General features: G+C 39.8%; 1 protein-coding gene and 1 long non-coding RNA gene across 4 annotated transcripts; one reads left to right on the top strand and one right to left on the bottom strand.

The window, feature by feature from the left end:
• Nucleotides 1–10,345: 10,345 nt before the first annotated feature.
• Nucleotides 10,346–14,065, bottom strand: LOC116932314 (serine/arginine repetitive matrix protein 1). Of its 2 annotated transcripts, XM_045180511.1 has the most exons (11): nt 13,717–14,065; nt 13,535–13,657; nt 13,150–13,300; nt 12,913–13,071; nt 12,685–12,800; nt 12,535–12,598; nt 12,368–12,468; nt 12,065–12,297; nt 11,657–11,985; nt 11,366–11,585; nt 10,346–11,306 (listed from the first exon to the last, which is right to left on the bottom strand). In XM_045180511.1, exons 2-11 carry the CDS (start codon nt 13,574–13,576, stop codon nt 10,634–10,636), a joined length of 2,088 nt encoding a protein of 695 aa, XP_045036446.1. In that variant the 5' UTR covers nt 13,577–13,657; nt 13,717–14,065; the 3' UTR covers nt 10,346–10,633. The 2 variants fall into 2 exon arrangements, with proteins under 2 accessions (XP_045036446.1, XP_032795972.2); XM_032940081.2 differs by having other exon boundaries at nt 11,657–11,982; nt 13,535–14,057.
• Nucleotides 14,066–14,204: 139 nt separating this feature from the next.
• LOC116932322 lies at nt 14,205–16,979 on the top strand. Of its 2 annotated transcripts, XR_006652423.1 has the most exons (4): nt 14,205–14,478; nt 15,981–16,156; nt 16,331–16,512; nt 16,615–16,979. It is a non-coding gene; the product is annotated as an uncharacterized LOC116932322 (long non-coding RNA). The 2 variants fall into 2 exon arrangements; XR_004399500.2 differs by lacking the exon at nt 14,205–14,478 and having other exon boundaries at nt 14,636–16,156.
• The last annotated feature ends 1,624 nt before the right edge of the window (nt 16,980–18,603 follow it).

The raw sequence follows: 18,603 nt of genomic DNA, 5'->3' as shown, positions 1-18,603 counted from the left end.
AAATCATCACGTCGCATATACTTTCTGGAACGAGCGAGTTCTTAATAATAAGAATGAAATAAACACGGCAGTGGGTCACGCAATTTTTTCCAAGAAAACAGAAGCGGTTAAACGTGTCTGTCGACTGCCCACTCTTTTGACTTCGTTTGTTTGCAGACCTTTGCCTTAGCACGCCGATAGAATAGACGAACTAGATAGATAGACGATAGAATCAAAGAAAAGTGAAACGATAATGTTTTGATCGCGGTTTGGGGGAGAGGGGGCGGGGCAATGTAGGTCGTTTGCATAGAACCGTTTGGCGTTGATTTATACAAAGAGCACCTGGTCAACTGGAACGACTGGCACGTCCTTATTAAGCTCGCCTTTCAAAACAATAAATTCGTTGACTCGGGCTCCTCTAATGATTCAAGACGATCGGAAAATATGTGAGCCTGTCGACCAAAGAAAAGAAGGCACATTCTATTTCTGCATCGGAAAGTGGTGGCTGGCAAAAGCACAAAAAAAAACATGTTTTGCTGCATTGCCAGGTGTCTTGGCGTTGCTCAGTTTCCACGTACTGTGCACCTTTTTGGCAAAGACGAACAAATCCATTTCCCCCCCAACCCCATCCCCGAAATGGACGGCAGAGGAGCGGAACGGAAGCGGAACGGATAACTTTTTAATGTTCCCTCCTCTCTCTCTCACTAGCAGACGCACAAAAATGTTGTTGACCATCAACATCAACAACAAAAAAAAGAAAAAGAAAAAAAAAAAAAAGTCAGAGTAAACATCATCGATCTCTTAACACGAGTTATCAAGCGCATTGTTGGATTGGCATTAATATCGACGATACGCACGCATTTCTCCGCAATGAGGTTGGCACAGCAGCTGGTTCTCTCCGCACAGTCCACTGCACTCCTCATCAACTGGCGCCATCGCTTTTGATTCATTTCCCTCGCATTTTTATTGAAGAGTCTTGCAAAAGGGGAAGGCAGGGAGCCAGGGAGGCAGGGAGGCAAAGAGGAAGCTGGGAAGCGCGGCAGATGTTGTGTGTCTGTGTGCGCCATCGCTAGACAAACTTTTCCGTATAGATTACTTGTTGATGTTTTAGCGTGCGCAAAGCTCGCCCCAGGCCTTTTTTCCAACCAAATATATCAAACTCTTTTTAAAAAACAAAAACAACAAAAAATAGAACGCCAACGTCAGGTACTTTTCTGCAGGAAACATTTTGAAAATAAATAACAACAAAAATGGGAGATTTCTATAGACGTAGTGGAAATCGATGGATGGTCGACCATCAGGATGATTGAATTTGATCGCGTCGATTATTCGATTTCGGGGACGCTTTTCAGACGGCCAATAAAAGACGCTCTTTTATTTATTTCTTGGAAGAAAGGAAAGAGAGAGAGAGATGGCTGCCAAATTTTAATTACATCACAAACTATTTCGGGACAGAAAAAAAGAAAGAAAAAAAAAGTTGTAATCCCTTTGCATATAATGGACGTAACCCTGGGGGCCAAACATATCCCCTAACTACACATCCGAAATGCAATCATAGCCAACAGGGAGGGGCTTATAAGAGTTTCGGATGTTATAGAGAGCCACTTTTCTTTTTTCTTTATTCAGACACCCTCTCGCCTATACCCCCCCCCCCAACACACTTCTAAATAGATAGGGCAACACAAATACATACATATACGAGCTGTATATAAAAAGGTTAAGTCTCCGCTGTGCGATTTATACGTAGACACGCGTTCGGATGCATGTGTGTAGGAGTAGGAGTAGGGGGAGAAACTGTTTTCGATGCTAACCCGGGTAACGGCGTTGAACAAGAAGAAACTATATCGCCGACACGTTATATATTTAGAAATAAATTGGTCATTGAGAAGAGGAGAAACGGGTGGGATGGCGCATCCAATCGGCCACGTGCGTATCCAGTTGGAAAAATAAATGATTAACTCCACTTGACGATGATTTCCCGTGAAATGACATTTCTTTTTTTTTCTTCTTTCTTTCGAAAACGGAATCAATGATAATCAAATATTAAGGGGGGAGGGAATTAAAAAAAATACAGAGGAAATTGACTTGTTGGATCGTGTTATTTGAAACGTGTTCAAGAGTTGAAACAAGAAACTTGTCGGCAGTTTATTCCTGTGAATAGCCACGCCCTCGTTTGACGTCCTCGCCGCTACACACATGCGTGTGTATACGCGCTCATTAAAAAAAAAGAGAAGCAGGGAGAGTAGAAGAAGAAGAACCCCGAAAGAGTTTTCCAAAGTTGACTCATTAAGAGCGACACTGGGCTCCAGTTGCAAAGACTCGAGGAATTGTCAATTGTTTTTGGCTCAACCCTCCCCTCTTTTTGGGTTTTTTTTTTTTTTTTTTTTGTTTTAAATTTTTAAATATGTTCCGTTGGAAAATCGGAAAGTCAGGAGCTACCGTTATGGAAAGAAAAGCCACCCAGCAACTCGATCGGTTGGGGGTTGTTCAAACAGGGCAGTGCATTTCAATAAATGAATAAAGGCATAGAAAAAGGCATAGGAAAATGAACTTTTAACCTTTGCCCGTCTGCCCAGCTCAACCGTGGCGCACAAAAAGGAAGAAGAGCTGATAACTATTTATGAAGGCTCAAAGTGTGTGTGTGTGTGTGACAGTTTGTCGACCTGTTTCACCACCCCCCTTTTTTCTCTCTTCTTCTTCTTCTTCTTCATGTCAGCACACCTTTTTATGAGTTTCTCTTTGTTTTAACACACACAAAAAAGGGAAATATTAATTGTTAAAGCCCCTGATATAAATCGTCAAGAGTTGGGTCATGGACCTCCTTTTTTTTCCTTTTTTTTTCGACTCGGAGGAATTTGGCTTTGCTCCTCCTCCATTTCAAAAAAGAAAAAGAAAAAGGAAAAAGAATAACAATCATTCCAAAAATAATTTTCTTTCACTAATAAGCGCAGCAAAATATAACAGCCGGTCCCTATAAATCATCTCTCTCCAAACCGTTTTTTTTTTTTATTTCAGAGAAAAAAAAAAAAAAATCATATCCGTAACAAACTGCTGTCGAGTTCCACAGACGTAAGCCATTTTTGTTTTTTATTTAAACCTCGTCTGTCGATAATGAAGAGCCCAAGAATTCTTAAACTAATTTTCTCGCTCGAATAGAATTTTAAAAAAATAAATGAATAAATAAAAGAGAGAGAAAAAAAATAGAGTCAACTCCAATTCCCCTTTAGGGACGAGATTTAACATGTTATTGAATTAGAACACGTCCGACATTTGGGTGGCGTTGATTACTTTGGTCGGCATCAGGGACGTCCGCCCCTCATCCAAAAACAAGGAGCCAAAATTCAATAAAGCTCAACTACGCACGACGTCCAACGTAATGAGATTTGCCCTGCCCGTCCACTCCAAATGAGTTTGGCCAACTTTAAATTCGATCCATTTCGCCATCGAATCAGATCGAGTCGAAATCCAGGTTGCTCCACCTCGTCCACGTGAATGGGCTGAAAATGTTCATTTCGTCTTTAAAAGAAGAAGAAGAAACAAAAAACAAAACAAAAAAAAGGTGAGGGAGAGGAGAAGGAAAAAACAAAAGAAGAATGATGTGCACATCAGTACGGGTTAGGTTACACAACGGGAGGTCGTCCATATTTATGATGATGAAACACGACGTGTTGAAATTGTAATCTTCTCTCTATACAAGAAACGTCTTTGGGGGTATCGACAACAAAATTCTCCCCCTCATCTGTTTAGGGGGGGGGGATAAACAAAACGAGAATGTAATTCTTGAGAGGATTCTTTTTTTTTTTCTTCCCACGTGATGTTGACGAGGTCAAGTGTAAATTGGCTCATACCCAAAATGGCAGACATCACTTTTTCTCGAATCAAAATCGCAGAAAAAAGAGCAAAAGAAGACAAACAAGTTGCCTCTCATTTGCATGATGGCTTTTGTCTTTCTTGCATTTATTATGTCGGCATCGACAAACTTTTGCTGACAGCCAACAAATTGGAATTTTTCCCTCTGGCACCCCTCGACACGAAAACAGGTACACACCTGGAACGTGTTTCAACAGCGAGCCACCACGTCAACGCTAAATGTGACGAACAAAACACGATACCTGTTCTCTGCGATAGTCTCCTCTTTGTTTTTTATGTTTTTTTTTATTTGTTATGTTTTAATTTTAATTGATTTAGTCGAGCGAGAAGACCCATTTATCACACACGTGTTTTAATCAGCGTTTCTTTGCCCTCCCCCACTTAGCGATGACATTTCACACGATGAGCATCTTCAGGAATCGTCGACTGCATCACATCGTCGTTGATAACGATCAAACTTTCAAGGGGCAGGGGGGGACGGCTGTGATGCGCAATAAATTATGCAAAAGTCGATCCGAACCGATAAGGAAAGTCGAGTGCTGCAGTAGCGAGTACGTAACCCCCGAGTTGCGCCGTTTAATCAACGACACGCCCCCCTCACTTTTCATTAGATTTTCGTGTGTGTGTGTGTGTGTGTGGTGGAGTTTCTTCGGTAGAAATCATTGATATATTTATATTCAACAACGCCGTCTATTTGAGTGATGATGGGAAAAAGACGAAAAATGAAAAAAAAAACCAGTCCCGACACCAACCTGATGCCGCCCTCAATGACGTGCTCGCCCACGTCCCTCAAAACTGAAATAGCCCCCGCGTTTTCAATGGGAAAACGCAAAAAACGGAACTGGAAATGTTTCGCTTATTGCTTCATTTATTTATTTATTTAATTTTTTGTTTGTTTGAATCAATCACAGACGTGGATCGTCTGTCGTTTGTTTAGTTGCACGGCAACGTTCGAAAGAAGAGAGAAAAATGCTGTTTGACGGCTTTCCCTTTTTCAAGATTGCAGTCACGAATTCACGATAGTCGTGGCCGCACGAATCGGGTCAAGCCAATGCATTTAGAAAAAATAAATAACAAATAAAAAACGGCAACTGTTGAGCAGCAGATTATTAGTCGTAGATTGTAAAAGAACATTTGACGAACCCTCCCCCCCTCCAGCTAAATTGCAATGCTATTATCACGGTGACGCAGCGGCAGGTCAGTTGTTGGGGTTCATTTTCAAGCGCAATTCATCGTCATTATTAAAATCGATCGATAGAAAGAAAGGGAAACAGTTTAAAAAAAATGGAAAATAAAAAGGGCGGGGCTGGACATCATGATTATCGTAGGCAAATCAAACAATGACGAATCAATCAATGATTTCCAAATGCCCTTGGCTGAATTCCAGCATCTGATCGTTGATTGACTTTCTTTTCTTCATCGCACAACCAGTTTCTTTTTGATTTTTAATGAATCCCCCCTGCCCCCAAAATTCAGTTTTGAGGTTGCTTCATTCATATCTCATCGATCAATCGATCGCGTCGGTGGCGCGCAAGTCAATTAACGCGCGAAAAAAGAGGTGGGGGGATAAGATTCTGGCTTCTATCTCTGCAGCATGAAAACACTATATTAACAACAACCTCAAAAAAGAAAAAAAGAAAAAAAGAAAGAAAAAGGGAAAAAGGTTTTCATTCGATTAGACCCAGTGGGTGGTGTAGGCGTAGAGCTGAAGGCGATCCTCGGGCAATTAGACCATGAATCCTTGTTGCATGCTAACAGATAATTGGCTCGAGAGCAGCGCACCAGCCAAAAAAGCCAATCTTCTCTCCAAGACTAGCCCCTCTTTCATTTCTTTTCTTCTCAGAGGCAGAAAAACACAAAATAAAAAAAAAAAGGAAGAGCTCAACTTTGGACTAAATTAGGCTTTATAGTGCGTATGCTGTTGGTTAAGCACAGAGTAGCTTTGGTCCGTCTAAACAAATGAAAGACTAACGAGCTTTTATGCTCGTAAAGCAAAGAAACAATGCAGCCAAACAGTGACGTAATCGTTGCATTGCCACTGAACTGTGAAAATGTAACGAAAAAGAAAAGGAAAAAGGAAAAAAAAAGAAAGAAGTGGAGCATTCCGTAATCAAGTTGATGCCTCGTGGATCTCGTTAAACAAATGCGCAAGCAAAAAGAAAAAGGCGTTTTTTTTTTTTCAGGTGGGCAATTTCAACATGAGCGCACATGGCTGAACAAACAGCAGCAGAATCTCGTCAGGTAGGTCGTTAGTTTCAATTTCGCTTAGCGTCACACGCGACACACACACCTTCTTTTTCTATGGCGACATTTTTCATTTTTTGTTTGCGTCGTTGCTCCAAGCGCAAAAAACCATCGATTTTGGAAATAATTTTTCACTCCCTTTCGCCCCGCATTTTCAATTTTCACAATTGGGATCGGTTTCAACAAACTAGCGTGTTCCTCTTTTGGGTATTATCCATCAGCCCTATCATCCGCACACAGACGATATTCTTCTACAGGCAAAAATACGTCGTTTCCCCCGTTTGAATAGAACAAGGCAAACGAAAAAAGAGAGAGAGAGAGAGAGAGAGAGAAATAGAAAGGCTTATTGCACACGTGCCAGGCATATCAAAGGGGGATTATAACGTAAACCTACCCTCTCCCCCCTACACCCACCCTGCATAGCAGCAGCAACAACAAACAAGAAAAACGGGAATATTTTTCAAAATCTGGTGCTCTCACGAGAACGGGGGGGAAAAGTCTTAAATCCGAACCGATTGGGCCCCCCCCCCCCACCCAAAAAAAAAACCTTTTTCTACGACTGGGTACGACTATTAAAAGCTGGCCAACAACTGATATATATTTCTCATCTACAATGTTACTCTTAGATTGTGTGACAGCAAGAATTTGGAGGTCGAGATTAATGACGCCCTGATTACTAGCCCCCAACACGATTCGTTACTTTGATGATGCCCACACGTACTTTCCTTCTCTTTGTTGCTCGATATCTAATCAATGGCTAAAGTTTGACTTTGCTACTCTCTTTTCTTTAACTATACTGATATATATACAGTATATATTGATGGATTGTTTTATTCAGACCGCAGCGAGGGGGGAGGACTCTCTCTTCCTCTCTCTGCACGATAGAGAGGCAAAAAGATGATGAAGAAGTGTGGTCAGGTAGACAATCTACCTGAGATGGAGATCAATACATTGAGTGGACGACAACGACGACGACGAAAAATAAAAAAAAAATTTCAACAGAATAATAAAAGCAACAAAAAAAAAATTAAAAAAAGAGAAGCTTTTAGGGCGATTGGATGTATCGCAGACAAAGAGCTCCTGAATCATTGATCTTTAGGACCCCTCTGTCTCGACTCGATTTGTTTTTTGGGTTTTTTTTTTCTTCTGCTATAGTCCCACACTATGCGTCAATCTTTCACGCCGACATCTTTACAGCCCCCATAGTTGTTTGGTGTTACACTTTGGCCTTCCCTTTTCTCTCTCTTTCTCTCTCTCTCGACACTAGACATACAAACACACTCGCAAGGGTCTCGCTACACAAACCGCAAGGGAAAATAAGCCGGCCCAATCGATTCCTACAGACTTTATGCAATCAACTTGATAGCGTTCGTACTCTAGTTGATCGTCCCACAAAAATATCAAATGGCAAATGCGCATAAGCCGATGGAAATCATTCAATTTACAATTCCAATCAACTCTGCGCAGCAAGAAAACGTGGAAGCTCATAGACGACTGTGAAAACAAGGATCGCTCTCCAGTTTTTGTCAAGATATCACCCCCCCCCCCTCCTCCAAATCCTGCCCATCAAAATTTCAATTACATTGGCAGTCCACAAAAAAAAAAGAAAACGGGAATTCGATAGCAAGGGGATTTAAGTCCGTGTGAGACTATTTCCACCTGCTGATCTATCCCGGTACGACAAAAATCATAATAATCAATGACTAATTCTATATTGAAAAGCTTCGCCTTCCCCACGTCCAATTCCCCCCCCCCCACCCTAACCCCCGACCCAAACAACAACAACATCAACATCAAAAGTGTATAAAACTAATGGATTTCCGAAGGATGAAATACAAAAACATTCTCCAATGGTTTTTTTCAATCTCCAAGAATTCAGACTTTATTATTGTAGGATAGGAAAAGCCGAGTTTCCGCTTCGGATACTGTAAAGCGCCAACAATGTAACTATTCAATAGAAAAGGAAAGAATCCTTGAGAAAGGCACCGCCCCGGTAAGAATAGCCTTTTACCATTTCAATTTATATACATATAAATAAATAAATATATATATATATATAAATCCTATATAGTAGGAAAAAGCTTTTTTTTTTGTTGTCATGTTCGACTTGATTGAATTCCGGACTGACTTTATCAAGGTTTCCTTTTGATCTGTTTTTGACAACGGAAATAATAAAAAAAAAAAAACGGAAGGAAATATCAAAAAGACGCCCACGTATAAACCCCAGCTCCATTAGAATGATTTGCTGTTACGTGGAGGGCACCAGTTGTGTAATACTCTAAGGTTATACGCAACGCACCGCGTGTGTCGCATGATTGTTCTTCGAATCGCTATCGACAGTTAAGAGTTTCAAAAGTTTCGACTATTTTACTCAATCAAGAGTTCCAGCTGCCAGGCATTCAATTGATTATGCAGATCAAACGGCGTGTGAAATCAAATAGGGTATTTTAAAAAATGTATCGACCTTCCGCGCCACCTACCAGAGGAAACTGACATAACGTTTAAAATGTACTAGAAATAGCGACAACGCCATCTAGCAGATGAATGACACTACATTTTTTAAATTTCAACGTTCAAGTAGAGCCATCTAGCAGATGAACCGACATTAGTTTAAAATTTTTAATTTCTGAAAATTGTGGTAAACGCCATCTAGCAGATGAAACCAACATTAGTTTAAAATTGTTAATTTCTAAAAATGGCGGTAAACGCCATCTAGCAGATGAAACCAACATTAATTTAAAAATTTTAATTCTGTGGTGGTAAACGCCATCTAACGTTCGAAATAACGGCCTTCAATTGCAATTCAGGTGGAAAATGTCAACAAAAAACAATGGTTAAACCTGTTTAGAAAAATAGATTCAGGCATTGAATCTTTTCTCCTACGAGTGCACAAAAATTAAGAAAACCTGACCCAATCGCAAGGGGAATAAGGAAAAACGGCATCATCAAACAGTTTCAAGAATTTTCTCATCGATTCAAATAAAATGGCGAACAATAGCAAATCATCAACCAAATTAGAAAAAAAGATTCAGACACTGAATCGTCTTTCTTTGAAGTGCACAAAAATCAAGAGAAGCTGGCCCTAATAGATTTGCAAAGGGAAACAAGGAAGAAAAAAACAGCATCAACAGTTTAAAGAATTTTCTCCAAAGGCAAATATGGGATAACCATACACAAACAGAATTCCAATATTAATCTAGAACACCTTAAACTAAGACAGAGGCTTGCATGGTATACTGATTGAAATTTTTGATCATCACTCACCAATATGATCTCCGGGGCCTGCCTCGTCACCACAGTGTCAACCCACTGTTGCTTGCCTTAACTGGATTCATCAACTGCATCGCCTTCTCTTGGTGGTATTGTTCAGCATGCAGTACATTTGCTCAAGTTCGCTCTGCCCATCAGCGTAGATCTCATGTACCATCATCGACCCCCTTCTGAACCAGATGAACAGATTTCAGTTCCATCTGTTCATGCCGTCACTATTGTCTGTTGTTTTTTTAAGAGTTTCAGTTAAGCAGGTCACATAAACAATGAAGACTGCACTGATATCTATCTTTTACAATCAAATAACTCAAACCACGTGTTTGGCTCACGTGAAGCAACCGCACAGTTCTAGTTAAAGGACGAGATGGTTCTCTCAGCAAGTAATTTAGTAGTGGATGGCAAAGTTATTATTTGAATTGCGTAAATTACAAAGTATTGAGAGAAAATACGAAACGCAAAATGCAAGAAAGCTTGAAGAAGCCCGTAGGAGCACCTAATGTTCCTCGTTAGCCCGCCAATTCACTAATGAAAGTGTTGAACTGGAGAAGATCAGTTCTAAATAATTTTCGCGCCAATTTCAACCCTTCGTGCCATATCAATCCAATTAGTAATCAATCGACAAATTCGGCATTTAAAATTTGAATTATTATTGTTTTTGTTATGACGGATTTTTTTTTTAAAGGGAAATAAAAAAATTCTGCAATAATAAATTTAATCACGATTTTGTTTTCCAAAATTAAAAAGGTCATCTCATTTTGAGCATGGCAAGTGTGTATTTAGTGGACGTAATCTCGATTAATAGAACAGGATCTGAAAGCGTAGCAGTAGGCCACCATACTGGCTGGAAAATAAATCACTGGGATAATGTTGAAATGCCCGAACTTTTTAAATAATCAAACTTGAGCTGAGCATCTGGGTGGATTCGTAAAAGGGGATTTTGGTTTTAGTAGCGCGCATCTGTAAAGAAATAAAAATCAAATAATTTAACAAAAACTTTCGTATATTGTAAAATGAAGCAGCTTTTCTTGTTGTTGAACACAATAAATCGTAGTAACTATAAAAATGACGAAATCTAAAATTTCTTTTGATAAAATTTGTGGGGAAAGGTATGGCGATTTCGTTGAGACCGTGTGAAATACTGCTGTTAATTCTCAGCCCCCTAGTAAGGGAACTTTACAAGAAAAAGTTCATCAAACACCTGCACGTTTCTTTTTCTCAAAGAAACAGCGTGAGAAGAAGACCGTTATTTTAGCCAGACGTGTCATGTTCTTTAAATGGAAGTTTCGTTAAGATAGACTTTTCTTTGCTGCGGGCTTTGAAGGACTTTGAAGGATTTATTAGACTGTTGTTGTTCTCCGTACACGAGCCGTGCCGTGTTGGAGGCTGGATCAAACACTAAATTTGGCGAACTGGCAGACGAAGGAGATCTTTTCAAATCCGTTAGAATTTTGTTCGGATAACGAACGGTTCTCTTACTGGCATCCGCTACAACATTTTGTTGTTGTGATTTCTTGAAGCTATGATTGTAATTTAAAAGCAGGAATTCATCCGTGCAAAGTTCTTCTCCACTGCTGCTGAACTCCTTTGTTACTCTTTTCTTTTTCTCATCGATTTTGTTGGGTGATTTGGACTTGTGTTGTTTGATGCGCTTAACGACCGGACTTTCGGCTGACGTTTTCTCTAAATAATCCAGCGATTGTGTACGCTTACTGAAACGGACATTCTTCTTGATTGATGGTTCTACATTTTCGTAAAGCTGGTGAACTGGAGGTGGTCGATGTCGAGGACTTTCCTCTCGGGCTAGAAGGGGCTGTCTCAATTCAACTGAATGTCGTTTGTGATACTCACGTTTTCGTTGCTGTTTCACTGACGGCTGATGGTCCGGCTCGTACTCGTCGACTGCAGGTAACGCGTGGGAAGTTTGCTTTTCGTTCATGGCATTTCTGCAACGCAACAACTTTGTTGAAAACCTTTTCACTTTGAACACCAATTGGTTATTTACCTGCTGCTGTAAAACTGATTGAGTTTATTTGGCGAGGAAGGTAAATCTTCGGGACTAATGTAAGACCACGGACGTTGATTTTTCAGCTGATCTGAGCTGCTGGAAAAACGATCAAACGATTCACGACGCATCGGGGCAGCAAATCGGACATTCTGCGAGGATTCCCCTTCATTCGGTGGTGGCAAATTGCCTGCGGATGCTGTTGGCTGACGTCTTCGATCTAAAAAAAAAAAAAAAACGGTTCAAAATTGAGTACCTTTTTCCCCATTTCCACAAGTTAATCAGACATACCTTCGTTGTACTGAGGTTTCGCGTTGAAACTCGTTTTACGGGCAGAGTCGTCAAAGTAATTGGCAGGTGGACCTTCATAACTGGTACTCGATCGGTAGCTGTCAGGGGATGGATGACGTTCCGGTGGGTATCGCTGTCTAGGCGGCGACGGGCGTCTATCGCTCATCCTGTTGTTCCTATTTGATGAATATGGATGCTGGACAGATTCGTGACTTTTGCTCGGCATCCGAACAGGGGGTAGGGCCGCCTGTTGACGACCGGCATCGAAATTCCGCGGCTCTCGATAATTCGTGACGGCTGGTAAATTCCTGCTCGGCGATCCGTACCTGCTGACGGGAAGGGAAAAACAAAACGAGATTAATCACGTTTGCTGTTGTCGTACATGTCTGGTGGAATTGCGTCTCCTACCGCATTGCTGGACTGACAATAATCTCATCACTGCTGTCATCAAATTTCCCTGGGTGACTGACAACATCCGGATAGCGAGATGCTTTATAACCAGGCGGGTAAAGATGCTGCGGTTGAAAACGTTCCTGCTGATACGGATCGTACGGTGGTTGATGTGGGTCGTTTAGTTGCGGAGGCCGATGATGGGACGGACTAGCATTTTTCCTTTTGTTGTGACTTTTCACCTGTTTCATCTTTCGATTACATCGAATTTTATGAATGAAATAAAAGTACACAGTAGTGATATTTGAAAAGAAATAAAACCTTGGATGAAGGTAAACTGTTGATAAATCCTTGAACGAGACAGGCGAATGTCATGTTGACAATCAAGAAGACGACAAATCGCGAAACGATTAGCAGCATCACTGCGTAAAAAAGGACACGTTATCAGTGTGATGTAATCTACGGCCAAAATGACACAACCAAGGTACCGATGATGTTGACAAGCATCGTTTCTTTAGTTATCCTCGGTGTGTTCGGATTGCCTTGAAATTCCTGATTCAAACAAAGAAAGTTTTTGTTATCAACGGGTTTTAATTTATTTAAAAAAAAAGATTTCGTCACCAAAAATGGTTTTATACTTTGTAACTTTTGAAATCCAAGGCAAATATGACTATCAGTATGACGTCGTAGAGAATGACGGTAAACTGAGTCGATGCGTAAGTAACATAAATCCATTTCGTTCGGAGTAGACCACCTAGTATCACGACATTAATTGTTATTTAATAGAGTCACTTATTATCCAATTTTGAAAGAGAAATTTGTTTAAAAAAGAGAAAACTAATCAAGAGAAAAGTCGGAGAAGATACCGAAGAACAGAAGAATAGAGCAGATGAACCATAGCCCATTTTCGACGATGTATCCGATAAACATTCCATGCACCTGATTGGATTTCGTCACGACTCCTGTTTGCGTGTCGTTAATATTTTTCCAATATTCATCGTTGCGAGCGATACAATTATTCCTGGCTGTTGAAATGACAGTTAAAGAATTTTAATAAATGCAAGGGGGAAAATTGAATATGAAATAATCCAATAGAAACATACAATGAAAATATTGAAGGTAGAAACTGTTGGTAAAGGCCACCAATGGACTTGGATTGTTAGGGTCCGACGTTTGAATTGGCGTAGGAGTCAGTTTGCAGTCGTACATGAGCATGGCTACCACGCCAAAACAAACACATAATCCCGTTTGTAACTAAGAAAGAAAATAAAATAAGTGCTGTGAAAACGACGACATTGTTGGTGATGGAAATATTCGCGTCGCTACCATGTGACACTTTTACAAACAGCAGCCTAATAGCAAAAAAAAGATTATTCAGTCCCTTAGGCGCAGCGACGGAGAAAAGAATGAACGACCCGGAAACACACTTTGCGCGAATAATTGCGGGCAGCCCTAAAAAGAAAAATATGAAATAAAAATAAAACTTACTAAAGAATTGACAGCTGCGACGAGCGTGATGTTCCGACACATTTTGGCCTTTTCTGGTACGTGACACTTTTCGTTTGCCAACAACAACAACAAGTTTCTTTCCTTCGTATTTGTTGTCTCTTACTGAAACAGAAAACTGTAAAAAAGATCCATATTGTCAATGCACAAATTGCAAAAATCACTTGAATCCAATCGATATTTTTCCTGGAGATCTATTCCCAACACGGAACAGAGGGAGAACAGGTGTGGCTGCAACCGCAGTCGTGTCTCGTCTCCCGCTCAAGGTTGACGCGGTAAAAACATGCACTGCCCGTTTTAAAATATACAACAAAAAGAGACGGACCTGTTTTTTTTTCTTTTCTTTCTTTCTTTAAAAATTTTTTTTTGCGACTGGGGAAACAAGTTCGACACCCCACACGAGCCAACGAGAGTTGGTATACTGAAACCAATCCAAAGTGGATAACAGAGTAAAGTAGTGGCGTCTTTCTCCTTTTTCTTTTTAATGGAGGGCAGTACAAGTTTCCCCTCCTTTTCTCCTCTGATTTCACCATCTTTCTCTCTTTTGCTCTTATATCCCGAGATAATTGCCATGGCAATCTCGTCATCGTCACATGAGCATCGTGCTGCTGCTCCGTTATATTCCGCCACCACCACCACCACCACCCAACAGGCAAACACAACACTGATAGTGGAATACATACTTTTCGTAACATTAGACAACGATTCAATATGAAAGGCTGGTCGGTCGGCCGGCCGGCCAACTGCCACATTTTTTTTTGTTTTTTGTTTCCCATATTTATCTGAACTTACCCGTAGGCGTCATTTTTTCCGTCTTTTAAATAAAATGATGACCAACAGCAGGTTGAAATGGTTTGACGTCATCTGTTGGAAATACAGTTGCTTCTTCGTCGGCTGACAATTTCCATTCAACAACTTAATAGAAGGTAAGTGCCATTAACACACAACTTGGATCAGATAAACGTTTTTAATTACCCGATAGAAAGCCAAGTCAAAACACGGGTCTGTATCACGCGCTAATAGAAAAACACGGCTGTTACATTCCCTAAAACAAATGAGTAAATCAAATAAAATAAAAACTTTTTACCTGAGATGTCATTGGTTTTTTTAATTTAAAAAAGAGCGGCTTCAATGGCGTTTTTAGACGGTACAAAACGAGCCTCTTGTTTGCTTTTTGATTACGAAAAACAAAATTAGGACAGAGTTCAACCTCTTTTAACCGATAACGACCAACCTACACGCAACAATTGTTTCTATGCGAAAAAAAAGTTTTCAATTAGTTATTCTGAAAAATCACAAAATTTAACGGTCGATTTTAAAAGAATTTTGTTACCAATAGATTATGACTCGTGGGAAACCGGATTGGCCACAGGTTTTTCTCGACTTTAGCGACAAAGTTTAGGGTTTTACAACTTTTATCCCAAGTTCAAATTTTGCATTTCTTCGTTTCATTTGTCGTTTTTTTCCTCCGCTGATCGACAATGCTACATTTGGGGAAAGAGAGATATATACAAGACACGTGAAAGATAATTCGAACATGATAATGAAAAAAACCTGAAAAACAATGAATATTTAAAGGCATATGAAACAGTAACAAGAAACCGTTACCCAAAACTCGTATTGTTAGTTGGACATCATCGCAGCAGTTTTGGAATGGAAAAATAATGATGGCGTCGCACACCCACCGCATGTTTGACCAGGGCATCAGCTGTGGGTTTGACCTGATTTTCATCATAACAACGAAAATGTCTACTTCATTTTAAATTGAAAATAGTTTTTATCAAGGGTAAAAAGAGAAAAACGATAGAACATGTTTTTTGTTGTTGTTTTTTTTCCCTGTGGTAGTAGAGCGGGGAAATTATCATGCTGCTCCACAGCTGATAGCCATGGGCTGTGCACATCTTTATCGGCTATTACTTTCTCTGATAATCACACGTTAAGCAAATTTTGATAACAAAAGTGGGGGTAAAAAAAAATAAAACATAAACCAACAAGTTTCTTTTTCCTTACGAGTTCACAATAAAAATGTTAGCCGGTAAATATTCCAGTCCACTCACGTGGTCAAAGCGTTGGCACAGGCCATTGCACATTGAAAAAGCACAAGCAAGAAATGAATATCACCATGAACTGGAAAAAAGTAAAAGGGGATTTCCGGATTTCTAGCTTGAAAGCTATAAGGCTCAATGCTTTAGTTAATTCATAGATTAATTAAGCTTACATCTTTTAAAACTTGAACAAGCATGTGTGTAGAATCCGGGTGACTCATGGGTAAACGAAAGAAAGAAACATATTTACCAATAGTTTCAGGCAAGTTTTAGTTATTCAAGGACACAACAGCTGTTAATTCCATAACTTTGAGCACAATTTCACTTTGCAAAGATATGTTAGAATGTAGGAGAAGTTATTGATTTAATTGTAATTCAAACAGGTATCACACAGACATCCATTCGTACTCCGGCGAGGCAAGAAGTGATGCTTTTCGCCATCTAGCGGTGAGACAGTAAGCCCGTAACTTAATTTCTTGTTTTTTTTGTTTGTTTTTTTTCAAAAACGATTCTTTCTCAGGAGTGACACAAATAAACAAAAAGCAAATGGGATTTACTGGTGAGAAATTCACAATTTATATAACATATGTTGGTAGGATTTACTCCCATTTTAGACAATATTAGTATGTGATAACATCACAATTTGTCTAGATGTATTTTGGTTTGAAGTAGAAGTAGTCTAAGTATAATGCCTGATAAGATTGATGTCACATAATTTTTGTTGGAAAATCAGATAACCTGGAATGGGCTAAGGACTGTACAAAAACAAAGGTTGCAAAAAGATAGCAACCAAAATCGAGAGGTAAAGGATTTTAAAACTGAGGAGAGTTGGAGACAATTGGATCCTGCTGGCCATTGTGATGTCATTCGCCACTGGAACAATTTCCAATCTGATTTTTTAATTTTATGTTAAAAGTATATATGAAATCCAGCTTGGATTATTCTTTTTCATTCAATTCATAGTATTTCCTGTTACATATTAATACATTCCCATTAATCCTAGTTTTTGTATCACAGGATTGATCATTGGTGATTTGGTCTGATACCTATAAAGTATGATCTGAAACTTGGCTTGGTGGTCAAGCAAATTACAATAGATTTGAAAAAGAAGAATGTTAGGAAAAAGAGGACAAAGACGCGTGACAAAGAAATACGAGTGGCGTATATATGACGATGATGTTCGTGTTTGGCCTATGCCCAAAATTGAATCATTATTATGGCTGATGGTCAAGTAGCGTGTCAGGTCAAGTCCTTTTCCCCGTGTCCACCTTGACTTGAATAAGTATATTACGATTGACTCTTATGATTCTAATAGATTTAAATGCATGCCTACATAGAGAGAAAAGGGAAATAAAAGGTTGGCTCCAACATTTTACGAAGAGTCACCGAGAACAACTTTATTCTTTTTACGATGTGGACGCGCAATAGAATGGCTGTTGCGAATAGTTCACCAAGAACTTTCATTGTTTAACATTTTTAAAAAAGGATTGTTGAGGTATTGTATCATTTTAGTTTGGACCATGCGAAAAGTAGCAGTTGCAATTCGTGCCAGGTTTAGCACTGCCGAAGAACGCAGGCAGCAACAATAGACCCGCAAAGTCACATCATGGTCATATAAGAGAATATCAGCAGACGCCCCCGCCTTCATATAATCAACGGCGTCCTCGATCGATTTATAGTGCTGAAAAAAAAAGAGAGAAAGAAACTCGTTTTGGCTCTAGCAATTTCTTTTTCCCTTGATGTAGTATATCTAAGCTTTATTTATCTGCACAATTGCTGTCTTTCTCAATGCATTGCAGCAGATATCGTTCAACACCAGCAGTCGCTATACGCCCGGTATTTATTTATTTAGCGGCTTATTTTTGTTGCGCAGGGTGTGTCCAATAATTCAACGACACTGACTCGTATAATATCACCCACAGTTGATATCCATAGATATTAGAAAGGAGCAATATTGGAATGATGTTTCTGATACATTTGAGGCGGGACGTCTTTTAGCCAAAGAGTCGGGCTACTATAATAAAAGCAGATGCAGATGTTCCTCGCGGTATATCGGTGACGCGAAAGAAATGAGCAGACTACAAGAGACGAGGCCAATAATTGGCGGAAAGGACATTCTTCTTTATTTTTTCTTGTGTGCGTTCTGTGACGAGTATTTTGATTGACTGGGTCCGTCATAAAAGAACTATATACATGAGGCGGATTAAATGCCGGAATGCGCAGCAGTCTAACGGAAAACACTGTCTGACAAGGCGACTTTTTTAATTGGAGACGAGCGAGGGATCAATTAGACCTAACAAAAGGTTGGCAATGATTAAAAGAAAAAATCGATTCAGTTTCTCCAGACACGCAAATAGCGGTTCCAAATCAACAAAGAACGATTTCACGAATCGTTAAGAAATGCATATAAATCATTGTCCTGGCTCCTGTTTTTGTTATTGTTGATGACGTCAATCTGCGCCGTGTGTGTTGGGAGCTCCCCATCAGCATGTCGCGTGTAACACCACCGGATTCTACACCATCGGAAAAAAAACACCAACGACATCGATCATTTGACGCCTCTTCTTTCTTTTGGGCCAAAAACGTCCATCATGTGATCCAACACCTCATCCAGGATTTGCTCGTTATCCTTTACGTAAAGTTCTATACGTGATAGTATACATGTGATTTCGATTCGTCACACATCAGTTTGTAACAATTCTCGTGATTCGTGTTTACACAGGCAGCGACGCTGTGCATATCACACACGCGCACGTTGACTCGGCTGAAATATACAACACACACGCAAAAGTCTGAACCAAATTGCAGCGTAGAGTGTACTATATGTTGTATCAATCCATTGTGTTTGTTTAGAATATTGAGTTGAATAGAGTTGACTTATTCTCCAACAATGGATGTAGCTATACCTACTACATATATACTGATGTACTATAGAAGAACGAATGAAAAGCTCTCCGGAAGGATACGCGGATAGAACGTGAATGGCCGTGCAGAAATATTATGGAC

This window comes from Daphnia magna, linkage group LG10 (genome assembly GCF_020631705.1).
Source record: "Daphnia magna isolate NIES linkage group LG10, ASM2063170v1.1, whole genome shotgun sequence".
Lineage (NCBI taxonomy): Eukaryota > Metazoa > Arthropoda > Branchiopoda > Diplostraca > Daphniidae > Daphnia > Daphnia magna.
The sequence above is the reverse complement of the archived record's forward strand: the minus strand, read 5'-3'. Positions and strand labels throughout refer to the sequence as shown.